The 27,767-nt window shown below is 43.7% G+C and overlaps 2 protein-coding genes across 38 annotated transcripts in view; both read right to left on the bottom strand.

The window, feature by feature from the left end:
- The window catches only part of MADD (MAP kinase activating death domain), a 72,286-nt gene extending 51,326 nt beyond the window's left edge, over positions 1–20,960 (bottom strand). For 28 of the 29 annotated variants that reach the window (XM_058420992.1, XM_040066955.2, XM_058421002.1 and 25 more), the window contains exons 1-5: positions 20,893–20,960; positions 6,813–7,004; positions 3,700–4,314; positions 996–1,299; positions 511–642 (exon numbers count right to left, since the gene is read on the bottom strand). In XM_058420992.1, coding sequence (XP_058276975.1) covers positions 511–642; positions 996–1,299; positions 3,700–4,314; positions 6,813–6,874 — 1,113 coding nt within the window. In that variant the 5' untranslated portion in view covers positions 6,875–7,004; positions 20,893–20,960. Of the gene's footprint in view, positions 1–510; positions 643–995; positions 1,300–3,699; positions 4,315–6,812; positions 7,005–20,844; positions 20,862–20,892 lie in introns of those variants that run through there. The other variant, XM_058420991.1, reaches the window with a different exon arrangement.
- A 2,191-nt stretch (positions 20,961–23,151) lies between these two features.
- The window catches only part of NR1H3 (nuclear receptor subfamily 1 group H member 3), a 30,886-nt gene continuing 26,270 nt past the window's right edge, over positions 23,152–27,767 (bottom strand). For all 9 annotated transcript variants that reach the window (XM_040068240.2, XM_040068243.2, XM_040068247.2 and 6 more), the window contains 3 exons: positions 26,418–26,531; positions 25,520–25,614; positions 23,152–25,123 (listed from right to left, as the gene is read on the bottom strand). In XM_040068240.2, the coding sequence (XP_039924174.1) occupies positions 24,977–25,123; positions 25,520–25,614; positions 26,418–26,531 (356 nt within the window). In that variant the 3' untranslated portion in view covers positions 23,152–24,976. The remainder of the gene's footprint in view (positions 25,124–25,519; positions 25,615–26,417; positions 26,532–27,767) is intronic.

Below are 27,767 nucleotides of genomic sequence, written 5' to 3'. Positions count from 1 at the left end.
CCAGGGGAGGAGCCAAGCATTCCCACCTGGATATAATCTGGGATTTGGGACAGCACAGGCAGCCTTACCCACTGGACTCCCAGGGGACAAGAGCTACCAGACCTTTCTGCGGGATCACTGCTTCGACAAGACCACTTCATCTGGACTGCCACCACCACGGTGTCAGGTTGTATTCTGACTCTGTCAGTTATCTTTTGTACTATTGCATGTGTTTTAGTTTATTTTATCTTACTTTTTTTTCTCTCCTATTAAATTGTTTTTTCTGACTTGGAGTCTCTTGCTGGTTTTGCCTTCAAGCCAGCACATCTATTCACTGAGTGTGCTCTGAAGATATTCTACTTAAGTGGTGTACCTACAATTTAAATAGTCACGCTCAAGCAATGTTCCTGGTGAGACAGACTTTGATACAATCTCTGAGGAGATGGTGAATGAAAAGGGACTACAGCTGTATGAGTTTTAGACATCACAGAAACATCTATTGTGAAAGACCAATAAAGGAAAAATATGTACCTGTTCTGCAGAGGCCATGCAGGTGGGAAGCAGAGGGATCACTGGGAACATGTACTCTAATGGGTAGATCATGGCCACAAAGGCCATCACAGACATTGAAAGTGCATTATAATCTCGGGACTGCAATACAACCTGCAACCAGAGAAACTCCCATTAGCACTGCAGCAACCATTCACTTCCAAAACTCCCCTCAGGTGTATACAAAGAGCACAGATTTTGTGATATCTGCCAACTCAGATTCGATGGCTGTGAACTGGGTAACCCTCCATAAATCTGTCTGAAAACAAGATCTGGGTGTTTTTTCAAGAATGGAGCTTTTCAAAACAGGAGCCTCAGAAGGAGCTCTTTATTCCCACCATCCTCTGCAGACAAAATTCATTTCAGTCAGTGCAGAGAGACAGCTGTTCTACACATCCAGCCTACCCTGGTTTTGAAGAGGGCAGAACTTCCTACATACTTATCAAGATCAACTCTTCCCTTCTTACCTTGTGCTCCAGAAGGATGCAGGTTAGCACTTGCAGGCAGGCATCCACTCCCAACAACTCCAAAGGCAGATGTAATGGAAAGTCCACCAGAGTGAAGCGGGATGGATCAGGAAGAGCAAAGGTCAAAGCTGGCTGCAACTCGTGTGGCAAGACTTCCACATCCACCCGCTTCTGCCCAGCAACGGGCATCGGTGAGCGGAGCAGCCGGTATATCCAAGCCTCAATCTCCCGCAAGTCGTGAAGCAGCACGCTAGACTTCTCCTCAACCAGGAGGGAGCCTGTGAAAATCCGCCACATTGTATCCCTGGACAGGGAGAATGCCAAGATTAACACTCCAAGAACTTCCTTTGACAGCCATTCCGCAAGGCTCTTCCAGAGAAAGAGTAGATCCACCAAGGATTAAAAGAGGCAACTAACAAACATTTGATCGCACAAAGGAATGGAACATAGGCACTTAAGCCTACTGACACAACCCACAATGGGAGCAAGAATAAATCTTTCTGTGGCAGGAATCAACACAAGTATGTCACTTCAGACTTCATTCACATTTAAAGGATTCAGTCAGGACCAGAGCTCTGAAGAACTCTCATCACCCTCAGCTTGAAATTCAGCAGGCACACAGGATACTCTCCTATCTCATCCAGAACTGCAGCAGACTGACTGTAGGACTCTGCTTCTAGCAGTATAAAAACCTTTGCAAGAATAGAAATTGAACCTGAGATAATAAAAATATGCCACATTCAAGATCTCCCAGATGTTTTGGCATAATAAAATATCCTTCATCATTCTGTCCTAAATTGCACTGTATCATTCTGAAGAGCTGAACACCCCATGGGAAAAACAGATCTATTACAGCTAAATCTCTGAAAGCTGTGTAGACAACATTTAGGTACCTTAGCAAAATAAGCAGCAAGTTTTCCACACCCTAAACTGGCAATCTGCAAACCTGTAGCTCACAGACGGGCTGGCCAAAAAGCATGTACAGCATTGCTCAGGGCCTTCAGAGCTTCAAAACTGGGTCTGACAAAGGAAGCATAGAGTCTTGACCATCTCAGCCCTTTAGCCTGTAGCATAGTGAAGGCTGCAAGCCTTCTGTATTCATTCTCAGCCTGATATGTATCTTGAGTTACCGTAACGGATGATCCCTTAGAAAGCTATGGGTTCAAATTGGAGATTCTATCTTACAGTTCACAACTTTAAAAAAAAAAAAAAAAAAAAGATTACAACAACATTTGACTGCTAAGAGGTGTGCTCCACCTTTTGCCAGCTGTAAGGATTCAGTTTCACCTTTATTCTGCCACACGTCAAAACTATTCTACTTTTCCAGTCACCACTAGAAAACTACATGGTAATTCATACCTGCTGTTTTACTTTTCCCAGAGATGTATGCTCAATATTCCTTCTCTTGCCATCCTCATCCATCACTTAATTATTCTCTTTAAGAATTATGTCCAATAACAGCAAATTTTTCAAATACCACATGTCATTCAAACACCAAATTGAGGAAAATAATGAAATTCAATGGGGCATTTTTTTTCCTCAGTAATTATCAGTCTAAACCAAGGGACAAAATAACATTCCTTAACACATACTTCAGTTGGGGGGAGAAGTTTTGCTCTGACAAAGTAATTTATTCTCCATCAGTGGATTCAAGTGACAAATCTGCTAATGCAGGAATCAGTCAAACTAGCCCAGAACACTCTCCTAGAACTATTCCAGGGCAGTAGCCCAAGAAGTAGGCCACTGCTCTATGAATAGGACACATTTTCCATTTCATGCAAAATGTAAAGAGCTTATATAGACAAAAATTATAATAATTATAATCCTGTCATTTTTTGCTTTTGACAAGTTTAATTTGGAGTGTACCAAGCTACTTAACTCACATTATGTACTATCTCACAGTCCTGTCTCTCAAACGGTTGAGATAATTCCCTGCTTCTCCAGGGATTCATTTAATACTCTTTCTACTCAGTTAGCACATGGGAAAGGAATGAAGGCGTCAGGCACAGTAGCACAGATACATATCCTTGACTGAAATACATAAAAACGTTGCTCCTTCCATATCCTACAGAGCAACTGCTTCAGTTACATACTTAATGTTATAACAGCAGATACATTAAGATTACTACCTTATATTAAATATACACCAAGTTCCTGTTGCTGTTACCAGCAACTGTTCCCATGTTTCCTAGACAACTACTTTGTTTTCTACCTCTCCTCCCTCACTCCTTCAAATATTGTACTTTGACCTATTTCAGCTGATCCTGCTTCTCTAGTCTTTTCTCTCCCACGCTGAAGTTCAGATTGTTTCATAAGCTTGTTAAGCACATTTTCACAATTTCCCTTCTGCCCCAAGTAGAAATTCTCTGTTATTTCTTGGCTGCTTCTAATTTCCCAGAGAATCTGTCCTGACGTATACTGACACAGAGCTTAAATGCCAAAGCAACAGTAACAGCATCAGCACTCAGCTTCAGTCCTCAGAAGAGTAGTGCCTCCTTAGGTGCATCAAAAATGAAAATCATACCAGCTTACAGAATCAGAGAGAGAAGTTTTAAAGAAATTGTTATAAAAAATTATAAAAAAGGGCCAACCCTTGGTGTTTGGCTGCTTCTGCAACCACAGCTGCAGCCACAATTCACCGTGCAAATAAACTGCAGCACTGAACACAAACAGTAGGAGAAAAAGTTCATCCCTCTCAACGTACCTCTGCACCCCACGCGGAATCCCCAACTTCTTGCCCAACAGTCTCTCACTACAGCAGTCCACAAGTCTCTTGAGGGTGTAGAGACACTCACGGAAGGTGGAAAAGAAGGGATAATGACTAAGGATGCACAGAGAAGTCAGAGTGCTGTTCCGAGAGCGATGGCTGCCTTTGGCCAAGCGCTTCCCGCGCGGGGATCGATTCACGTCAGGGGTAGACTCTGCGCTGGGAGCCTGCAGCGAAGAACCGCTCTCCGAACTCTCGGTGCCCGCTTCCTCTTGGGGTGCTGATGCATCCCCAGATTTAGGGACCTTCTGTGCCTCCCGAGCTCGATGTCCCCCCGTGCCTTCTCCCTTCTCTTTGGGTACTCGCTTCTGGAAGGAGCGGTAGAAGTTGACGCAGATTCCATAGCGAGTGACCCCCGTATCCTTGTCTGTGAGGGTGAAGACGAAGGAAGTGTCATCACGGAAGCTCATGCGCCTTTGGCGCACGCTCAGGCATCCTTCTGGCTGGCAGAAGAACACGACATCGGGCGGGAGAGGAAAGTCTGCGTGGTCTTCCAGAGGGTAACGCCGCAGCAGTTCAGGAGTCTGAGCAACACTATCGCTGCTTGGGTGCCTACAAAAGAAGCAAACAAAAAACCCCATAGGTAGTTGACTAATAATAAATATTTTTGGGAACTTCCTACTAAGGTGTCAGGAGCCTGTGGACTCAGCTTCATCTTTGCTTCCTCTCTTTCCTCCTATCCAGGGAAAAGTGCAGCTTCTCAGTCACTAGCCACAAAGCTCACGCACTAGCACAGGGCAGAAAGGTTAAGTAAAGAAGTCTAAGTCTATACGATCATTAGCAAGGAGCCTGTTCAAATCTGATTGAGAAAAGGCCTTCCAGGAATATGCTGTTCCCAGGAGAACACCGTGTTGCCATGTTGCTCTGACTTTGACTTTCAAAATTAATTTAACTGCACAGGTCTCTGGGCAACACTTCAGTAGGAAACATATTGTCCCTCTCCAAACACCCAGAGGAAATGCTGCTAGATTTCAGCCATTTATGAACAAGATGAAAAATTAAATTGGAAAATCCAGTATCACTTCCTAACTGGGAAAGCAAGAACTTACAAGGAAAGAACTAAGATAAACAATGGAGTGATACAAACATCACCCTAAAACCACTTTCACTAAGAAGTTCTAGCAACCACAAAAACATATGTGATTTTCAGATTAGGATTTAAAGCGTAATTTATATAAAAAACTCTATGGTAACATGCACAGCTATTTACCACTGTGACTCACTAATCTTTGTACCACAAATCACTACAGAAACATGAAGACAGAAAGGCAATACTCTTGTTTCCTACTTTTCCACTAGATTCTTTCAAGCTATTATGCTTTTGCCTATTTCCAAATACAAATGACACTTGCTTTTCTCATATAAAAGATGTGAAAACACTCAAACGAGTAGTAATAGAAGGTTCATAATTCACAGAACAAAATCACTGGTGTAAATAGCTCTGTTGACTAATTCTTCCAAACTAGTATTTTATTTAAAACCAGGACAAATGCTTTCATAATAAAACTGGTAACAAGATTTATAGACTGTATAGTTAGATACTGAATTACTGTATATAAAAAAGAAACACTAAAATGCTTTTATATGTTAATGGACATAACTAATGCATCATCTGCCAAAAAAGAAATGTCAAATAATGCTGATACTGTTTGGAGAGTCTATTAAGCAGCAAATGGTCCAAAAAATGACATCAACTAAGTACAAGTGCATGTATCACTACCTCATGCCTTTGCTGTAATATTAGCTACAAGGACAGAGAGAAAGTTTTTCAAACTGAGAAAGTTTGAACCTAACAGTTCCAAAAAGCATTGCAACTTGTGCACAGTGGATAACAAGATGCAGTGGTAAAGGCCACCTGGAGCTCCTTAGGGTTTTGCAGAAGCTATTTCAGTCAGCTCCATCTCACATCATAGGCATTTGCCAAAGCTCCAAATGAGACAGCACCTCTGAGCAGTAACAGTCTAACCAGCATGAGCTGGCAAAAAGCAAGAGAACTGTAGGAGTCCAGAAGTGATAGTAGCAAATTCCTAAGTGAGAACATCAGACACTCTAAGCTTCACCAGAGGAGGCAGCTAACATTTCTCCCTCCTCCTCCTAGTTGGTGACACACATATAGAAAATTTGGTTGTTTTTCTACAGATAGTAAGTATTCAACAATTACAGTATTCTGTCCATAAAATGCAATCATAGAATAACTATTAGTCAGGATTATGTAATTTCCTCCACTCAGCCTATTTAAATATTGCTTTCAAGGTATTCTGAAAAGAAAGCAAGAGGTACAGCAACAGGCTGATGCACGTTAACCATTGACATTTAGAAATAAAAGCAAAATAGACTTTGGGATATACCCATTACATAGAATTTGCAGAAAGCTGCTGCATAAAGTTTGAATAAGGAAAAAATAACATTTACTGAGCACCTACATGTCTGACAAACAGAACACATCACCCTACATTTCACTGATGCTTTGAGTAAATATGCATAACATTTTATCTATTAATAATCCTTTTAAACCAGAAAGCATTAATGTCATTCCTACAAGGATAAATAAGTATTAGAAGGAGAAACAGCAAGTAAAGCAAGTTCCAGATTTTTTTCAAACTAAGTTTACAGACTACATTTCAAAAGCTAGAAAAGTAGTATTATTCTACTAGTAGTCCATTATTAGTAATTAAAGTAGTAGAAAACTTTTATTTTACTTGCATTTAGCTTTCAGTGTTTTCAGTTTGTGAATCCCTCAGTCCTGATGCCAGTAGAAGCAAAGTTCAGACACATAGGCTACCAGAGAATGACAGATAAATTAGCTTTTCTTAATGACCCTTAGATCCTTGAAAAGAAGTCTAAAGACCACAAGCTCAAAAACTCTGACTGCACTAGTATCTTTCAAGAAGTGCCCTGGCTCAAGTAGGTGCTCCCCTTAAGGGAGCATTCTGCACACATTTCGGACAGCACTTCCGGAGCATCAGGCAAGGCTTCATCAGTGGATGCAAGGCTATTTATCCTTACTCTACTGCCCAAGCAAAAGCTCTGCAGAGACTGTTTCACATTACCTGGCTCCAATGATCACGAGATAGTCAAGTAGCCGAGAGCAGATTTTCTTTTTCTGCACCATTGTCCTTGATGCCCTTCCCTATGTCATCTCCAGGAATTTCTGTTCATTGATCCAGTGGTCAGTTATCCCATCAGCCGTGACTGCTGCTCTGGGGAACAGAATCTGCTTGGAACTGTCTGCCAAGTCCAGTCTATAACCAAGAAAAGCAAAAGTGTCAAAAGCACAACCAGGAATATCCAATACATACAAGCAACTAAATGACCTTAATTATATTCCCAAAAAGCCTCAATGTTCTGTGCAGTCATGGTCAGCCAAAGATCTCCATCTTCATGAGTATAAATACACAGACATATGCCCACAAAAGCAGAGAGATGGAAAACACACAAAAAAGTACAAGAGTATCTCAAGAATTAATGGTTGAAGTCAATCATCTTGGAGGCCTTTTCCAATGTAAATGATTCTATGATTCTGTTCTAAGGGAGAACACAGACAAAGAAAGCTGCCTACCACTGGCAAAAAGCTACTCATTAAATAGTTTGTGGGTTGTTTAGATAAATCCATAAGATCCTGAGAGTGCAAGGGAAGGGAGCTTCAACTGGCAAGACTGAAGAAAAATAAAACCCACAACCTGAACTGTAGCTGTGGGATAAACAGAACAACTAAAGAAGGGGTAACACCAGAAACCCAATTTGATAAAATGCCAATCCTACAAATGGCTGTAAGCAGGAATGATCTCCAAAATTCCCAAAGACTATGATCTACAACACTTTTCCTGTGAAGATACAGAACTGCAGTTCTATAGAATGGCAGCCTGCAATAGCAAAAGTGCATCTTGTAAATCATACTGGGTTTATCACTTACTTCATTCAGTTCCATTAATCTTGTTTAACTTCACTCCTTACTCTTACACACCCATGCCTCCTGCAGCTAATTTGTCTGAATACTTTATCACAGACAGATCCTCTTGGTAAAACTGAGATTTTACTGCAGTGTTACTACTTGTCAATAATTATGCTTAATAGATATCCAGAAAATAATTCTTTAAAATCCCACTATTCAGAGTTCATAGAATTCATGAAAGAACAGGAAGAAAAACAAAGTTTTAAGAAGTAATACAGTTCCACATTATAGTGTTCCCTACAAGTGTTTGAAACCAACCTGAAAACAGAAACTTCCTGAAACTGAAAGGTGTCAGAACTCTAAACATCAGAGATGCTCAGAGTATTCTAGAAGTTTACTGAGCATTCCAATGAATTTTTACTAAGTTATTTTATATTTAAAAAATTGAATTGATTGCTTTCTGGGGCATATTCAGAATAAGGTTTCCATTTCAGTTCATGTTTACATCCTAAGGCCATCACAGAATTATTATTACTGTACTAAAATCTTTCAGTTCTGTGGCATAAATGTTTAGATTTTATTTGTATAAAAGCATAACATCTTTACTAACAACCTGTAAATCTCAGCAAAATCAGGTCATTTTCTTGATGTTTCCCTCATTACTTCATAATTGCCAGCATCTCAGAATCACATTCAAAGTCCAGCAATATATCTGTTTTTTTTCCCAGTCCTTCACATAGCAAGAACAGAGCAGGGAAATTTTTATTCATTAGCCCTCCAAACGGCAGTAAGAACACAAAAACATTACAACAGTAAGAACAAAAAAGCACGTATGCAATTTCTCAAAAGGGAAAACCGTGCTAGTCAGCAAGTTCTAATTAAGGAATAATAAACTGAAAGAAACTTTAACCCTTACACATTAAAAAATCCCACATCTTTGTGGAATTTTTTTAGTAGAGCTTCAACTATAGTCACTGTAGATTCCTAAGTAACAGCACTATGAATTATCTTCTCTGAGCAGCAATACTGTTGTAAATTATCTTCTCTGAACAACAGAAAAAAATACAGACACAGGAAACAAAGCTTCTGTTTCTACATTTTAATGACATTATTGAAAACATTGTAGAATCCGTCCTGGAAAAGCTCTTGATCCTTGATATTCTGCAAATATCTTGGCACAGAAAAACTCAAGAGGAACAAGATGAAGCTGGGATATCAAGTGGTCCTTTTTGTCTCCAGCTTGAAAAACTATTTTATCTGTTTTCTTTCCAAATGGCTTTACCCAGAACTCTTCAAGGAACAAACTGCTCAGTCACAGGCAAGGGCATAGCAATAAGTCATGGCAATGCAACCTAGAAGTATGACTTCAAGGGAATTCTGCTATTTAGTGGTAATCAAAGATGTTTTTCCTCAAAAATAGAGGCTACCCAACCCCCCAGTGAAGGTGGAGAAAAGACACTGCATTTGTCTTATGACTGCAATTCCTTGCACATATTTCCCATAGCTCTGCAAAGGAATAAGCAAGATATGCATTATGAAGGTCTCAGAAACCATGAAATTTCAAGAACATCTGAGCAGACAAGTACAAGGAACATATGCAGGGCTTACAATGGCCCTGGAATGACTGTAGCTACATCCCACTGACATCAGACACTGAAGTTTCTGTCAGTTTTTATAAAAATGATCTGAGCAGATCTCAGATGACTTGCGCTTTCTATTGCAACACAAGTACAGGGAGACCAGACTGACGCAGATGTTGTCCCAGAGCTTCCAGAGCCACTTTTACTGATTTATTATACTTAACAACACAACAGCTACAGTGAGACAAAGAGGACAAAAGCCTTTTGGGAAGATGGTTTGTTGTTAGATTGGAGCAAGAGGTAGAAGAATTAGAACCAAGTGTAGTTTTTTTTGCCTTCCTCTCTTCAATCTCTGGTTTCTTCAGAGATCTAGCAATGGCTGATGACAGCACTTAGAGGAGTATTGCATCAGCATTTGTTGGAACTCATCTTCCTACTCCTGCTTGGAATCAGCCACAACAGTTGATGATCTGTATAAGGCAACACAAACAGGCATCCCAGTCCTGCCTCCCCCTCCGTCTCAGCCAAAAGCTTGCTTTCAGGCCAGTGTCATTCCATTCTCTGTGCTGGCAGAAGAGTTTGAGCAGCTACAGGGCAAAACAGACTGGAATTGATAGGGACTAAACCTAATGCCCTCCCTTCTTCTCCCTCACTGCTTTTGTTTTTATGAGGTTATTTTTTTTTCCACTTGGTTCACCAAGTAGCCCCACAAATCCTTCTGCAGGCACCAAAAAAAGGTAGGAGAAAGCAGTTAAGGGAATCTGGAAGGCTTGACAGAACACAGTGTGATCACAGAACTACAGACAGCACCTCTACAGGCAATACAGAGGTAAAGTAGTTTCTTTCTAAGAGACTTCCTATCATCCTTCCAATACCTCCTAGATTTTAGAGACTAAGTACATTAGGACAGAAATAGATCAAACAACCAAGAGATACTTCAATTTTTCCTCTTTCATGTTGGAATTTGGACCTGAACCAAGAGATTATCTTGACTCTGAGATGTTACAGGTTTTGACATATCAATGTCAAAACATCTTCTCTCTCTCAAACTGCTCTAACTTTGGATTGCTTTCTCTGAAAAGGTCTTGTGCAGTGTCTTTTCTCTTTGCAAACATACTGGAACCAGCCCTTTGAAGGCTGAATCCTCAAACAGCACCTGAGAAGAGACTTTCTATAACTTCAACTCTAGAAAAGGAGAAAAATAGAGAAGTGAAGGCCCACCACAGAAACATACTGCACCAATCACGTCTCAGACAACACCAAAATTGTAATAAGCACTTACATGGATGGTGAGAACTAACACTAATACTACCCACACACTGTAGCAGCTGTCAGCAATACTCACTAGTAAAAGTTGGCACGGTAGCCTAGGCACAAAGACTAAAGGCAAGAACCAGCATAAAACCACAGCTTACCAGTAACTCGAGACACAAAAAAAGCGTTCAAAACAGCAAACACTTCTATTATTAGCATTACTCTGCATTTCAAAATTCTCCAAACACCCACATTTTAGGTTGTAGCACAACTTTTTAGAGAACTATCCGCACAGTTTATTTAAAATGCAATTTAAAGTCCTCCCAGAAATAAAAGTCTGTATAAACAAACACACACACTCATGAAAAGCACCACAGCACACGATGGATAGGGCAGCATGAAAGAACCACAGCAGACTTTTCATCAATTTAGAGTCATCTGTGTCAGAGCTATGCCCTGCATTAGTCCCAAGAGACATGAGTTGTGCAGTAACCCTATTTCATCTATCCCTTGGAGTCCTCAGTCTTTGTTAAGAGTCTTCTCATTCGAGACACAAATCTAGAGGAACAAAGCAATCTAGTCAAAGAATAACTTCAATACAACCAACTGTTAACACAACTCGTGTCACTGTATGGGGTCTGGCTGAGATGGAGATCATTTTCCCCACAGCAGCCCTCCCAGTGAAGTGCTGTGTACTGGTAACACATCAGTGTTTTGGCCACTGCTGCGCAGAGCTGGCACAGCATCAAGGCTGCCTCTCCAACATCTTCCCCCCAGCAGTGCTGGGGAGTATGCAAAGTCTTGGGAGGGGACATATCCTGACCCAAGGATATCCCATATGACATCTGCTCAGGATAAAACCTAAGAGAGAGGAGGAGAGAGGCAGAGAATCCATTATTTAAAACATTTATAATCTGGAGCAACCACTAAGCCTACTGAAGCTCTGCTCCCTAGGAAATGGCTGGACAGCACTTGCTTCTGGGAAGTAGATAATAAAATTTCTTGGGCTTCTTTGCTTCCATGAACGCAACCTTTGCTTTATTAAACTGCCTTTACTTTGTTCCATAAGGCTTTTCCACCTTATTTTCTTCCTCCTGTCCTGCTGAGGAGCGGTGTGATAGAGCGGCTTGGTGGACAAGTGGCATCCAGCCAAGGTCAACCCACCACACTCATCTGCAGTTGTTTTCCTCATACAGAGAAAAAATTCCAGTTTTGATGGGCCAGGCTTACACTGAACTGCATGATGCCCTGCAGGTATTTACACCATTGCTTGCAAAAATGGTATGAAGACAACAGATTAATTTACAACAGGAAGGTGCTAAGCCCTGCTTTCCTTACAATTCTTCCATGCTTTAAGATGGTACCAGAAAGGCTTCTCCTATTATCTCCAGCTTTTACCTGATAAAAGGATCATACTGCACAGTTCACCAGTTCATGGATACCTTTAGAATATAAATCAGCATCATACAATTCAATTTGCACGCTGACTAGATAAAGAGCATATATGGGACATTAATTTGTAAGAGAAAAAAGAGGAAATTGTGAAAGAGACAGAACAAATTACAGGACAGAAGCCACATAAATTACGGTTCACTGAAATTTCACCTTGTGAAAGACCAAATTTCCAGTCACACCCAAAATGAACTAAATTTTTAGTTTCCTTGGAACATCCTGAATTTCTATTTACTCTCAGCCAAGACAGCCTGTACTGGGTTCAGCTCTAATAGCCACTATACCTGACCTTAGTGCATTGTTTTCTGTAAACACAAGACTCACCAATCGAACTAAACCGAAAGCTGAAACAAACACAAATAGGCCATGAGTTTCAATGCCCACTTTTGGGTTGGTTTACGTCTCTTTTTCTCACATCACACACCCTGGCCTATCTGCTAAGCTATGAGAAATAGGTGTGAATACCTCAGGACCAGTCAGTCTCACCTGTGTGGGCAGGAACTCTATTTAACTCACTGCTGAACTGGAAACAACATGGTTTGAAGCACAATATGAACTGTTCATGGTAGCTTTGACCTGTCTTTAGACATTTTAATAATCTTTATAGAATCTTTACCACTGAAATTTTGGTTAATTCTTCTTCCAAGTGCGTTTCAAACGATCCCAGACATCTCTGGTATAATACATGCTATTTTTGCTTGTACTAAGCTTTTAGTGAAGCAGACAGGCAGTCCTCTTTTCACGAGCCATTTTTCATTTCCTCTGTTTAACAACCATATAAAACACTGGTAATAGTTTTATACTTTAAAATATGCAACATTCTAGGAAGCTCATTGTTGCTATTATCCAGATACTACAGTGTTTCTGCCAACACAAGAAACACAGATAGCAGCAGAGATGAGAACACCTCCCCTTCTCCAGAACTTGACAGAACATGGAACAATTTCTAAACTCTGACCTGGATGGACTTGCTATACTGGTGCAGCTGCTTTGTGTGTTACCGTGCACCTTGGCAAGGCAGCAGTGCATGCCAACACTGTGACTCCTAAGAAAATACTTGCACTTTGGAGGAGGAAAGAAAAAAAAAAAGAAAAAGCCATTTTCAAAGAATTGAAAACATACCTAAACAGACAATGGCATATTTATCTGGTATGGCTAATCTATAATATAGGTGTGGTTCTGCAAAATGCCTAGGGGACAGTTCCAAGCATAAGAAATCACCCAGTAGAGAACAGGACTGCAGGCAAATTCTAAAAGCATCCACCCTGAAGCACATGCATCACTTCAACCAATAGGAGTGGCTTACAGGTAAAACAGCAGATGCACCCCAACTATTTCCACTTTTCATCTATCAATAAATCTTGAGGGAAAGGACAGAACAAACCAAATTAAAAAAAATTAAAGAATGAATGGGGAAAATGGGTTTTGGCAATACAAGACTTCTTTTGAAGGTCTTCTCAATAATTACAATAATTTAAAGAGTTCTTCCTTTCCCACTCAATAATATTATCTCTTTGCCTTCTAAAAACACTACTGAGACAGCCAAGCATCTTTAGCCTCTACATTAGTTTTCGAGAGCAAAATGGAAGCAGCATGGGCAGGGGTGCTGACAGACAGACTGAAAATGACCAGAATTAGTCCACAAACAGAAGTATCGTGCCACACAGATGGGAACCTTTTTGCAGCATCATGGAGTGAAGCTGGACTGAATCAGGTTCCCGGTTGCTATAGTGACAGATTTCCCCCTCCCTGCCATATGTCGGCCCTTCAGTGTCGCTTCCTCTCTCCCCCCTGCTGCAGCCAAAAGCTCGGCTAAAGCAGCCTGCTGTACATGCAAGATCACACAGTCAGCACACACATGCACATGCTGTGAAAACAGACCCACAGGTAATCTGATTCAGATCAATCACCATAGCAACCCAATCTTTTAGTCCCTAGATTTTAGCCCGTCAGGTATATTTATAGAGCAGCTGCAGCGCTCCACCCCCTCTGCTCCACCAGCAAAGCTCCCAGCACTGCCCTCACTACCAACAAGCTTCACCCAGACACAAGGATTGCCGGGAGCCAGCACTGAAACAGAGCCCTCCTGGCACCTGCAGGGTCCAGGCCAGACAACAGCGCAGTATCTGCTACGTGCTGAACGCCTCCCAGTCCGTGAGCTTCCCATATCCACGAGCACTACTATATCAGGAGCCATTCTTGCCCACGGAAAGCTGAGTACCAACCACAGCTGATGAAATCCACTTATCCGGGTATCCACAGGATCCTTCCACAGACACGCGGCGCGGGCACAAAAAGATTGTGCAGAGTGCACAAACACAAACGCACAATCCTAACAGGAACCTGCAGGCAGCAGCAAAGGCAAAGGACTGGCTCCAGCAGCACCTGCCCCACAGAGCCACAGCTGCACCCACCAGTAGGTACCTGAAAGCCACCAAGAAAAATCAAGACCGGGGCTTGAATGAGCAACAAGAGATAATCACGTGAGGAAGAATGGTACGCAAATACTGTTATTCATTTTATTCCATTACACCCTTGGGGGAAACCATCAACAACAAACCAATGCAGGAAATGCACACCCCTTTATAGTACTCCAGTTCCTAATAGGAAGGAGAGGACAGATTTTAGCCTCAGCCACTGGACACCTCACACGCTTCAGTTTAGGTTAAAGGCCTCATTCTCCTCTCCTTTACTGTGTGAAACTCGTGATTCTTCCCGGGCAGGATCATTGTGCAGGGCACCACTCACTACACAATCATAGAACAAATTCTGGCATAAAAACCCTCTGCCAATCTGGCCAGTTTTCCTGCTCTATACTGTTTGAATTTAAATTCACTTCTTATCCAAAAATGATCTCTGGAGATTTGCATGAGAGAACAGTAACACAAGGCCAACTCTTTTGAAGTCCGTCCTTTTTTGCCCCTCCTTGTGAAACATCACCATCACAAAGTACCAGAGCCTTTTCATTTTCTCTACCTCATCAGCTTTTCACTGATCCCCAAATCTGCACTCATAAATTTTGCAAGGAGTGGGGGTGGGAGGAAGGAAGGGCAAACCAAAACCCACACAATGCCCCCAAGCTGAATTAGCCTCACACCACCTGCAACCACCACAGCATTACTTTCTTTTCCAAACCAGAACTGCTTTTGGCTTGAGCTTTGAGCTGAGAAATGCTGGTGCTGCTTCTGAGTGCAGCCTAGACCCCAGCACCCACAAAATGCTCCTATTCCCAACCCTCTGCCCAGTTCCCATTTGAGCAGTAGGCCACAGTTCCCGTAACGCAGGCACCAGGTTTTTTCCAAAAGCCAAATAATGTAAATGTACAGCCATAAAAAACATAACAAGCAAACAACAATGCATGTGACATTTGAGAGAACTGCTGGATGCAGCTGCAACTGCTAAATTATTCACCGCTTTCCCTTGCCACGGCGCCTCCCCCAGCCACAGTGAGCAGCCCTGGACCAGGAGACATCACTCACGGCATCACCACCACCAGATACAGGCACATTCAACTCTTCCCTGGAAACTGGTCACACAAAAGGGATACCAATGATAAATTACAGCCATTTGTAAGACAGAGGAGGGGGAATGCTCACAACCAGTATGGAAACACTGAAACATTGTTCAGGATAATGTGAACCAGAAAATAAAGTACTTTAAATAATCCAGTCATTTGGCTGCTGCTAGCACCTCAGAACTCAGAGCCCCGTATCTGTTTCGCCTTGTGTGTTAGAAGCACTCAGCCTGTCTCCCCATGTGTGCCACCTGCTTGTTATTCCTTCCCTCTACACACCTTCCCCTTCTCCTCATCAACACCGGGAGATCAGAAATTCCTACCCTCAAACCGACCCTACCATTAATTTTGGTGAGAAATCATACTACCAGCTGGTCAAAACTGAAAAGAAATAGAAGAGACAAGCCCACTTTCTCTCTGCAAGCACTCCGGGGTGTGAGAAGCGTGCGTTTGGCAGACTCACCCACACGAAAACATTGGGGGAAGCAAGCTCAGAGTGAAGAAGGGACAGGAACCGCCTCGAGCGACTGCTGGAGCCAGCAAATGACAGAGCAAGGGCTCCCGAGGGCCCTCCTAGACACCGGCAGTGGCAGTCCCACGGCAAAGGAAGAGGGAAAACACCACCCTTATGTGGTGTGCCTTAAGATTGACAAGAGAGAAGGGAGAAACCAGGTGGCCTGGAGGACAGGAGCAGCGTGCCCAGCTCATGGCTCCAGCAGAGCAGTTTAACAGCTTATCAAGAGGAAACAGACACGGCAGCAGAGTGGCTCAGCATTTGTGGCTGCAGCAAATTTTGGTGGACACCGGTTTTGGTTCTTAATTAACAATCCCTGGGGATTGTTAATTATCTGTATCACAAAAAGCACTCCTCTCCTCCCACTAGTTGATGACATGGAAACAGGCAGAGGCACAACTCCTCATCTCTTGTCACAAGGGCCTTTCCAAAGCAAGGACAAGATACCCAGGCAAGCAGAGATCCAGGGAAGCTGGTGTCAAAGGTAAAGGCAAGAAGGTGATCAGAAGTTTTACACTGACATTGGGAAATTCAGTTAGGATATGATGGTAAGCAGGACACAACCAGGGCACTGATCCTGCATATGCGACAAGGTAACAGGATATGAAGTAAAAAGCTGCTCTGCTCACAAGATAACACACAGTTCCTGGAGGTCATCAGATAGCAAATTTGACAGTAACGTATCTTTGTCCCTTGTATAAAAAAGCAAACGTTAATTCCCTGATTCTCACAACTGTTTAGAGATTAGTTACAAATAAAACAAAAAGGCGATATCTGACAAACTGGATACATCAAAGGCAACACGATGACCAGCTCTGTTTTGAGGAATGCAGCTGCTTTGAAATAATGAAGGCTGTAGAAGAAACAGAAAACCATAAAACCTTGTTCCTTGCTGCTACACTAATGCATTATTTCTCACAGCAACCCAGAAACACAAGAGTCTCTCATTTAACTGCAGTGTCTGGGATCACAGCATGAGAACAGCCTCAGCTTAGGTAATTCGGGCACATGCAAGCAGCAGTTCTTAATTTTACATCCCTGCAAAGGTCCTGCTAGTAGCAGCAACCTAAAGTTAACCCAACCTCTCACCATTCAGTGGTTTCAGGGCACCAACAGGCACAACCTCCCCATCTGGTCTTTACTCCCCAGAGTAAAGATGTTCCAGAGCTCCTGGCAGTACCTGGGTCAGTTCTTCAGTTTGCTTGGTTTGGGATTTCAGCTGGTTATTCTAGTTCCAGGACAGAAATCAGGAGCATGTTTGTCAATAATCAACAGTAATTTCCATGTGGTTTTGACAGGTTTAAGAAGATCAGTGACAGAAAACCTAACTGCTCTAAAATTATTTCCTAGCTTGAACAAGAGAGCAAAGACCAGCTGAATTATACAGGTTCAGCCACAGAGAGTGAGCAGTAGGTCGATGCAAGTTTTTCATAGCTCTCAGGGTAGAGAAGGAAAAGCAGCAAAGCACTCTGTCTTCAAAAGAAATACCACAATTATCCCACAGAATACAGATTATCCCACTAAAATACATTCCTTTCTAATTGATGTCTCATGATGCTCATTTTTATTTCACTTTGTTTCTTATTAGGTCACTGACAATGCTTTTACTTCACAAAAATTCATATCTTGAGATAGATGAAAGCTCTTTAAACTGGGGACGTGATATTAATCTTGCACATCAAGCCCTTTCGTTCTTTTTTTCTAAATCTTTTCCTCATTGCTGCAAATCCCTAATCAGAAGCTATGTCTGTATTTTCTACCAATGCACCGAATAACTACGTCAACTGCCTGGTAATTTAATGCAATATATCTTTAATGCAGGCACAAGAGGGCCAAGGGACATTTCAGGAATTCATCTGGGTTGTAATATATACATTGCCTGTCTTCGATTCCTTCCTGATGGAAAGTAAGTGAACCACTCACCTCTGAACTAAGTTTTAGCATAAAAGTATCAATGACCACCTTGTGAGTTTGATGGCAAATCCAGTTAAAAAGTGACAGTGTGAAATGACAGGGAAGACACTATATGTTACACCATTTGTTATCCCCTCCCCAATACTAAATCTCTACCAATTTTTGCCCCCCCAAAAGAGAAAGCCATTCCTCAAATAAATGTATCTGGAAAGGAGTATCAGAGAAAATCTATTAGCTGGAATGCTGTAAATTAAAAACTTTGAAGAAATTTATTCACTTAGAATTTGGCAGTACTTGTGACTTTCTAATGTAATAATCAAAATTTTCATAAATATTTGGTTTTTCAACCAGTTCACCATAGAGGACATTAAATAGACCAGACTGAACATCTTGACAGAGGTATGCCTGGTATATCCTGTTCATACAGAACCTGAATATTTGATACGGCTTGAGGTGAGAGGGGAAAAGCTATAAATTATGAGCTTATGTGCCCCTAAGCCCAAGGCAAATAAAATCAAAGCCAACACTAATTTCATTCAGGAAGAGGATATGAACAAATGCTTCTACCATTTCTACTGAACCATCAGTCCTGGTGCTCTAAAACCCAAAAAGCTGCTTTGGCTAGGTGGGCAAGGACTACAATTAAAAATCCTCAAAACTTTTATTCCTCTGACCCCCAAATTCTTCTAAAACAGACAGAATTTGGACCCAATACTCTCAGGCAAACAGTGTGGCCCTTGGGGATGGTCCTGTGAAGGGCCAGGAGTCAGAGTCAATGATCCTTGTGGGTGTCTTCCAACCCAGCACACTCTGCGACTGTCATTCGTTACATACACCACCTGTCTGCTTTCAAACGACTTACAGAATGGTGCCATGGTTGAAGACGTTTGCCCTCTAGTACATATTTATGTTTTTCCATGAAAACTTTAAACCAGAATACTTTTTTTTTCTTTTTTTGCCAGTTTCCACACGGCCTTTGGCTCACCACCATTCACCATTCACTTTGGCATATAACACACCGCCTAGAACTGTGTCTTCGTTGTACATTTTGTGTAGACAACATTCTTTCAGTGAGGACACTGCTTTCCTTTCTTCCCCATCCAGCAAAATCAGAACTGTTTTAAAAGCAGTAATGTTGTGGAAAACAATGCAGCAGGACTCTGAAGCTTACAGATTGAAACCTGTTAATTTGGTAAGAACACAGGTGTCCAGACCTGTGATACAACTGCAGCACCACTGGACAGGCAGGTACAAGATCTTTGAATGAGGACAAGGCTGTATCACTCTCCAAACAAAAGCATTCTAGAGACTTGCTGATGATTCTGCATTTAGTTAAACACACAGTAAGATACTTAACGAGTGTGCATTTAATTACAGTGTCTATTAAATTACGTTCAAAAGCTGTGCAATTTCTAACAATGCAACAGTAAGGCAAAAAGAGTACTTTATAACTGGAATGATCTATCAGTTCAGTATTACATAACATGCTCTGAGGGGATGGCCAGATTAGCTCCTGTAAAAACTGCATTTTAGCTATGTTGGATTTGAAGTGCTCCCTCGGATGTGTCAGGATTGCAGCTTTTCATTAGTGCTGAAAACAGCAAGTACTTCTTGTGCCCAATCCAAAACAGCTCCCCAGGTCCAAGCAGTATAAGGATCAAAAATAGAAACACTTCCCAAATAACCTATATTTGGATGACTTTGGTTTGATTATGTGACCCTCAGGACACCACAATAAATCTTCCCTCCCCTTGCTTGTGCCTACAAGTAGCATCCTTTTTGCAGATAAGGGATGATGCAAGGAGCACAGCAAGGACACTTGAGAGCACACCAAGAGAAATGTTGACCCAGGAGTCGCTCTGGACTTGGAGAAAATGGCTGGCTCGTCTAGGGAGACCACAACATAATGCCAGATCACAGCTGTACCCCATCTCCATGGGGCTGCAAGTTTATAATGTATGTTACTTTGCACATGACTGAAAACAGTGTGGTCTATGGAGGACTTCAGGGGCGAAAGGGAGACAAGACGGGAAACAAATCAGTTTCCTTCAAAGCTTATCATTTCTCAAAACACTTCTTTATCGTGACTTCACAGAGCGACACAGACCAAGCTTTCTTCCCCCTCCTCCACCTGACAATAAAGGCGAGCAACATAACGAGGTGGTGACACTCATTCCTGAGGGGAAAATGCTCCTGATTTATAGTCGGCTCCACAAGAAATTGCCCAGTATAAAGTGGATTTCCTATTCTATTGTCTTGCGGAGTAACAGGATCTGCTGTTTACAAACCAAGGAGTAAAAGCACCTTTCCAATCACACTACCGCAGCAACCCCTTCACACGCCTGCACACCTCACCCTTTCCAATGGGTTCTGTCCTCCCTGAGCCGTCCTTTTCCCCTCCCTCACCATCCTGCCCGTTCCCAGCCGGCAGAGAGCTAAGAAAAGCCGCGGGCGGTCCGGGACGAGGGCTCCGGCCCCGCGCCCACAGCCCCGCCGCCGGCAGAGCCCCCTCCGCGGCCGGCACGCCGCTATTCCCACAGCCGGCCAGTCCCGGCTGGAAACCCGCAAGGGACCCCGCAGGGGCTCTGCCGCTCCCGCGCGGGGACGGCTCCGACAGCGGCCGGCCGAGCCCGCGGCCACAGCGGACACCGCGGCCCCGCCCGCCACCGGCGCCCCGCGACGATGGAGCCGAACCCGCCCGGCCCCGCTCCCGGCAGCGGCGGGCCACGGTCTCCGCCCGCCGCCGGCCGTGACCTTGCGGAAGGCCTCGCCGCTCCCGAGCATCACCACCGCGCCCGGCCGGGCGGCTGCGGCGGCGCTCGGGGCGGGCGAGGGGGCCCCGCCGCCAGCTGTCCGGGCGCGGGTCACCGCAGGCAGCGCCGCCGGCCGCGCTCCGCGCTCCTCAGCCCGACCCACACGTAGGGTCAGCGGTGCAAGCTCCGCTTTTGCCATGTCCACGCACCCTGCGGCACCGGCACCGGGCCCCGCCCGGCCGGGCCGCCCCGCTCACCTGCGCCGCCGCCGCCGCTCTGCGCCGCCCGCCGAGTTCCGCATCGAGCGCCAGAGGCGGCGCGCGCCACCGCCGGTGCAGGGGGGCAGCGCGGGCGGGCGGAGCGAACCACTCACGGCCGGGGCGGGGGGAGCCGGCCCGTCAGCCGCCAGAAGGGGGCGCTGCAGCCGCGGAGGAGGAGAAGGGACGGGGGCGGGACGGGGGCGGGATGAGGGCGGGTGGAGGCGGGATGTCAGGAGCATGGAGGGAAGCAGCTCAGCTAGTCGAGAGAACCGGGGACACTTCAGCCACTTCAAGTTTTCAGACCTCGCCCTGGCCTCGCCGCAGAGCCCGGCTCCACAGGGACAAGGACGCGCTGCCTTGCAGCAAGGAGACACTGTGTGGTGTACTTCCACCCTCTGTACTGAGCTACATACTTGCTGATTTGTAAGTAGCTTCATAAGATTACAAGAGAATTTGGTTATTAAAAGCTTGACATACAGCTTATTTCAATTCCTTCCAAGCTCCTAAAAACCAGTATGCTGCACAAACAAATCCATTTACTAACAAAACCAAAACCACCAAAGTAACCCCAAAATGCAACCAAAAGTAACCCACAATTTTTATAAATACAGAATGCAAAATGGAGAAACCATTTGATATTCCTCATCTATTCTTTGCCCACTGTAGAGGAATTGGGTTTCAGAAATACCTTTCCTCCCTCCCCATTGATCTGAATGCATCATGAGCAAATACAGCTGTTGAATAAGGGTACAGCCAACCAGGACCTCCCAGGATTGTAATTCAAGCACACCAAGATTTCTCCAGCTGCCAAATCAGCAAAAGTAATTTGAAATAGGTCAGGTATAGAGACTTAGAGCAGCTGAATCTCAGGCCTAGGTAGCATTTTGTAAACATACGTACAAAGGGTCACCAATCTCATGGAGCAATCTCTTCCCCCATACCTGCTTACTTGAGCTCCATAGCCTAACCTGGGGAGCTTCTAAAAGACAAAAAAACGGTTCTGTACTGAGTTGCACTTTCAAAGAAAGTGAGAATGTGAAGATGTAAACAAGGAGATTGTATTTGACTACATGATAATGAAAAGGGATGCACAAGGCAGAGTGCGCTGGTTTGGACTGGTAGAGTTAAATTTTCTTCACAGAGGCTGGTATGGGGCTGTGGTTTGGGTTTGTGCTGAGCACAGGGCTGATAATAGAGATGTTTTTGTCACTGCTGAGCAGGGCTCACACAGAGCCAAGGCTTTTTCTGCTTTCCATGCTGCCATGGTAGTGAGGAAGCTGGGGGTGCCTGGGAGGGTGGGAGGAGACACAGCCAGGACAGGTGATCCCAGCTGACCAAAGGGATATTCCAGACTATTACAGGTTGTACTTTGAGAATCCCTCAAATTCACACAGTTCTTCTCTTCAAATTAAAGAGATGCAGCCCACAGAATATAAAGCTGGAAGTTAAGCTGCAGCTCTTCTCTTCACAGCAGGGCCCAGCCACCTTCTAATCCACCCAGCATTCATGAACTCTTGAGCTCTGTTCATTACTCCCCCTCTCATACCCTGCTCCAGTCTCCTATAAGCCTACTCCTATTCCTTCTTCCTCTGGTTCAGTAGATTCCAAATCAAATTTTATACTCCAGAGTAACACAGAAGCTTCAGCAGAACAGCCTGTGGTGTGGAACCTTACTGAACTGACCATGGCTTTCCTCTCCCATTGGGGCAGGGGATCATCAAGCACTTAGGAAGCAGCTAATGCTGGACAGCTCTCTGCTTTTCCCCATCCTGCTGCTCCCTTTAGGTAATGCACATGTTCAACTCTTCCTGGTGTTTTGCCTATGAATACATCAGAAACGAGCAGCGTATCAGGGTCAGGTAAGGCTCTACTGAAATCCACTTGGCAGCTGCGGCACACTGGAGTCCTCTTTCAATTTTGGTGAGCCACAAAATGCAGAAAATGGAGTAGAGCACGTGCAATAAAAGGGTTACATTCTAAATGCAGCTGTACAAATCAAGGTGAGGCGTGTATGCATAATGCATGGTCTTCCTGATACGCACTTAGTCCACTTCACCTATTTGCCAGCTCTGGAACACAGCGAGGTGCATACAAATCTCATACTAAAGGCCAAAAGAAACTGCCTAGGGTTGCACTGCTATTTCTTTCCCACCACTTCTTCCTTCTCCCCAACACATATACTCATCATTTCTTAGCAGCTTTGAGGTTGTTACAGCAAGAACTAATTCCACCCTCCTCCAGTCTCATGACAGCACATCAGAGAAGGTCAAAATCCTGTATTAGGCTTTATTCTTTTATATAAACATTAACATTTCTCAAACAGATTAGTTAAAAATACAGATTTTTAACAAGAATTTTTGCAATTGCAATGAGTTATAAAAAACAACAGATTATTTTACAGATTGTTACAAGTGCTTTACAAAGGTGCAGAGTGAAGGCCAGTGGCAGGGGACCAACCTCAAGTGCAAAATGGACACGATACCCTCACCGCGGGCATAGCGCTCAGATACACAGCCCAAAAAAAAAAAAACAACAAACAAACCAAAAAAACAGACAGACAAAAAAACCCCGAGCCATGTGAACCTATGCTCTTGGGATGCTCACCGGGCAAGCAAACACAGACCCCTATGACAGAGAAGACTCATGAGACCAAGCTACCAGGATACTTAAGGTTACATCTCTGAGATCAGCCATAAGATGTTTTTTCTCGGAAAATAAGGAACATATTTTATAACAGTGTATTTCTCTTCTGTCAGACAAAGTATTGCTGTAAATCCTAGAATACTTATGGATGCGGATACTTAAAACTTGGGCCATAAATCCCGTGTGGATCTCACGATGCCCAAAGTGAAGAAAGGATGCAAGATCCAAGTGTCCTTCTGAAGCAGTTGGCACTCCTCATACAGGAGGGACCTCCATATCCCGTGATCATCAATAAAACCTTGAACAAGTACCTTGGAAAGACTTTGGCAAAAGGAAGACGATGCAAGTGGATCTGATGACACCCCATATTCCTGCAGGCTGTGATCTGAGAGTTGTACAGCCCACAGCTTATGCAATGCCCACATATTTCACTAAATGCAGTGTGTCCTCTCTCCTTGGTTGATACATCTTCACACCCACCTTGGAACACATACCGCATGCTCCAGATTCTTGGAAGTTTTTGAGATCCTTCCACCACACCCACCTTACCTAGGTACCAGGCCTACCCACCTGTCTTTCTTCTATTCCACTCCTAAAGATAAAATCTATGCCCTGATTTGTTCTGAACTAAAGCTGTCCAGCTGTTAGCAAATCAAAGGTAAATTCAGCTGTCTGAGAACCACCGTGAGATAAAACCATAATGCATTACATTTTAAAAAAATCCACTACTTTATGCCTGACATCTTTTTTTGATATACAATGTTCCCTTCCCAGAGGACTTCCTTGTTAGACAAAGGGCACTACACATTACAGGAATCCTTCTTCCAAAGGAGGGCCAGAATAAAGGGCAGCTCTAGAGATGAAGTCTCATAATAAAGAAATAAAAGCTACTTCTCCTGGAATCATTGTAAAGGGCAGCACATTCAAGAAATTTTCTTTATAGGAAACCCAGTGAAACCCCTAGAACATCCACACTGACTTCCCTGAGCTCCTCAGATCCAGGTACACTGGGGACCCTGCAGAAGCCTTTTGAGCTGGATTACTCTCAACAGAGAGCTTTTGGCAAGTTCCTGCAAATTCATTTTTATAATCAGCGAGAAGAGGATCATGGGCAAACCCTCAGCATATGCTTAGAGAAGAGAAAGACTCTGAAGAAAAAGGAGTAGAGGGGCAGGGGGAAAGGTCTTCATTTCTACCGTTTTCGAATGTTTCACGTTATTCCTTTGGGGTACGGGCACTACATCGAAACCAACCCCTCCATCTCATCTACCCCAGCTGCCTCCTGCATGGTCTCATGACAACACTGAAACCCCAGGCTCATCACTCCCTGCATGCCCAGCCCAGGGTTCAGTGCTTTGGAGAGGGGAGGCTGGCTTCTCGTTAGCAAAGGCTGGGAGATGGCATTATGTCAGCATGTCAGCGCCCTGGGAGCATGCAGTCACTCATGCACATCCCAGATTTCTGAGAGCAGAGGCGGGAGTTTCTTGTCCTGCAGCCGAAGGGCAAACACCTGTTCAGAGTGGACACTGCTCAGTGTCCGAAGACTGACCAGCTTCATTAACATCCGTGGAAACATCAAGCGGTCCTGCAGGGGCAAACAGACAGCTGTTAGCAAATTCACCTTAAACCTTGTTTAAAAAAAAATTACCACAACTGATGATATACCGTAATCACAAACCTTACTTCCTCTAGACCCAGCATTCTCCAGGAGGATGCAGTGTGAAAGAACACAAGTAGTACATCATGTCCCAAAACTCCAGACTTTCCATGCTGGCTAAACTATGGAACATGATACAGGACAGCAGATTGTGACAGCTCACAAACCCTGCATTTACAGCTGCTATCGAAGAGCCCAGAAGGGACAAGCACGACAGTACGGGCAGCAAGAGACCTGTTACAGACAGTACTGCAGGAACTCTGCCTGCATTAAACACAAAATCTGCTTGCATCATCACTGCAGATGATCAGGTCAGGCACTCACATTTGGTCTGTTGATGCAAATGTAAGAATGAAGCGCTTCCACGTAGGTGTGCTGCAGCCTCTCCACCAGGGACTGATCCTGCACATTCGGTCGGTCTGCCAAAAAGCAGGTTAGAAGTAAGCAGATTAGACGTAAGCAGATTGCCACGGGCAGCTTCACTGGATTTAACATCTCTGTCCAACCCCACTTCCTCCTATGGTATCTTCCCAAAACTTCATCTCACATTCACCCAGCACAGCTGGGAGATACATCCATGACACTGTGGCAGCTATGTCAGCTGCCAGTAACTGTTCTTTCTCAGTGATGTCTACTGCACATGGGGAATCCAATCCAACTCCTACAGAGGTGGGAGGTTAGAGAGTTTGGTCTCATGTTCCTGTCCCAGAAAAAATGTGAAGCCACCTATTCGAGAGCAAATGGCAAAGTCTCCCCGGTAGCTGAGCCAGTTAGAAAACAGGAACAAAGAAAAACAGCCATTAATCAGGTCACAAGACAGAAGAGTAGAGGTAGCTTCTTGGCAAAGCCTTGTCCTGGCCCAGAGCAATACTGCCTCTTGCCCAGAGTATGTTTGTTTACCCACTAGATGTCACTCATGCTGTGGGACCTGCATCACACCAGAGAGGTGCCAAGGTCATTAAGGGGACAATAAAATAGCAAATTCTAAATGAGGAAGATAAATACTGGCTGTTTTTTCTGCACACTTTTCCAGCAGTGAGGAATTCAATTTCCTCTGGAAGTGGCACTAGAAAATTCAGAATACAATGAATACTATGCTCCCTTTATCACTAGACTCTATACAGACTTCATTATTCCTTTTCTTCTTATAACATCCCCTCACTCTGCTTTCTTTGCTCTCTGACTCACTGCTGCAGCTCTTCAGATCCTCCTGGCTTTTTACCTGCAGAGAAAATGTTGATGGCAATTAAAAGTGCATATTCAGCATCATTAAGCTGTAGCTCATTCATTCCCTTTGAGAACTCAAAGATAGGGTTAATGAACTCAAACTGCAGACCTGCAACAAACAGAAGAGAACAAGGTGAGGCAGTAACAATTGTCTCCCCTCTCTACCCCTCCCTTCAATGGAAAAGGCTGCCAGGCATCCACTGCTATACACCAGGGAGTGGGGAGGACAGACAGGCAGGGGAAAAACCCTTACATCATGTTCCTATGAATCCTCCCTTTGCATCCACTACTGGATGTGAGCACCAAACAACAATGTCTGAGGAGTCAGGTTCTAACCGTAAAATTACACTGTTTCTGGGTTTTCCTAAAGCTTTACATGCCCCACAGCACATTACTGGGCAATAGCTAAAGGAACAAATCAGCTATCAGGTAAGTCCAGCAAAACATCAGAAGGTCACAAGCACAACATTTATACTGTCAACTCTCACAGCATCACCTCCTTCACACCCAGTAGCCTTCACGCTTTCAAAGAAAGCTTTATTTCCCCACTTCAGGTACCTCTGAAGTATGTATTAGCTGAAAATATGCAGTTCCAAGAACTCCGAACTATGTCATTTCCTTCAGCTCAAACAACTGGGAAACCTGAGCTAGGCTTCCAATCACCTCATTTGATAAATGCAGTCAGACAGAAATGCACTGGTATTTATTGCCATAACAGAGACCACTGTCAAATCAGGACTCTTTGTGCTATATGCAGTAATCATACTGAAAACTTCAGGCCTTTCCTCCAAAATCACATCCAAGTTTCTAATTTCCTGCATTACAAATGCATCAGAGAAGGAGGAACAAAATGGAGGGAGTCTTCCTGGATCCCTGTTTTTTGCCTTTCTAATAACCTGAAGAAAAGGCTACCAGGAAAACTGTCATAAAGAAAAGTTGTATATAAAGGCCATCTCAAGTATAAATGGTTAAATAGCCACTCAAAGAATAAAATAAAAAAATCAGCTGAAGCACAGCTAAGGTCTTGCTTTTAGAAATGCTGAAGATACACACTTCTTGTTACTTCATCTGAAATTACAGACACTCACAGCTCCTGGAAAAATATACTTCAGAGTTCACAACACCATAGGCTACCATATATTAGGATGATAAAATGTCAAAAGCAGTCTCTGGGAATCCTCAGTGCACAGTACAGACTTAGTATCTATCGAAATGTAATCACAGTAATGTCATCACTCCAAGCATCCATCCAGATTAGCAAGTGTGCACTTGCAAAGGAAAGAAAACTGGTTTGGATTGGTATGAGCTGATATGGCTCCATCACCACGTCACATCTCTACAAGCA

Source organism: Hirundo rustica, chromosome 6 (genome assembly GCF_015227805.2).
Source record: "Hirundo rustica isolate bHirRus1 chromosome 6, bHirRus1.pri.v3, whole genome shotgun sequence".
In the NCBI taxonomy this organism is placed as follows: domain Eukaryota; kingdom Metazoa; phylum Chordata; class Aves; order Passeriformes; family Hirundinidae; genus Hirundo; species Hirundo rustica.
The sequence above is the reverse complement of the archived record's forward strand: the minus strand, read 5'-3'. Positions and strand labels throughout refer to the sequence as shown.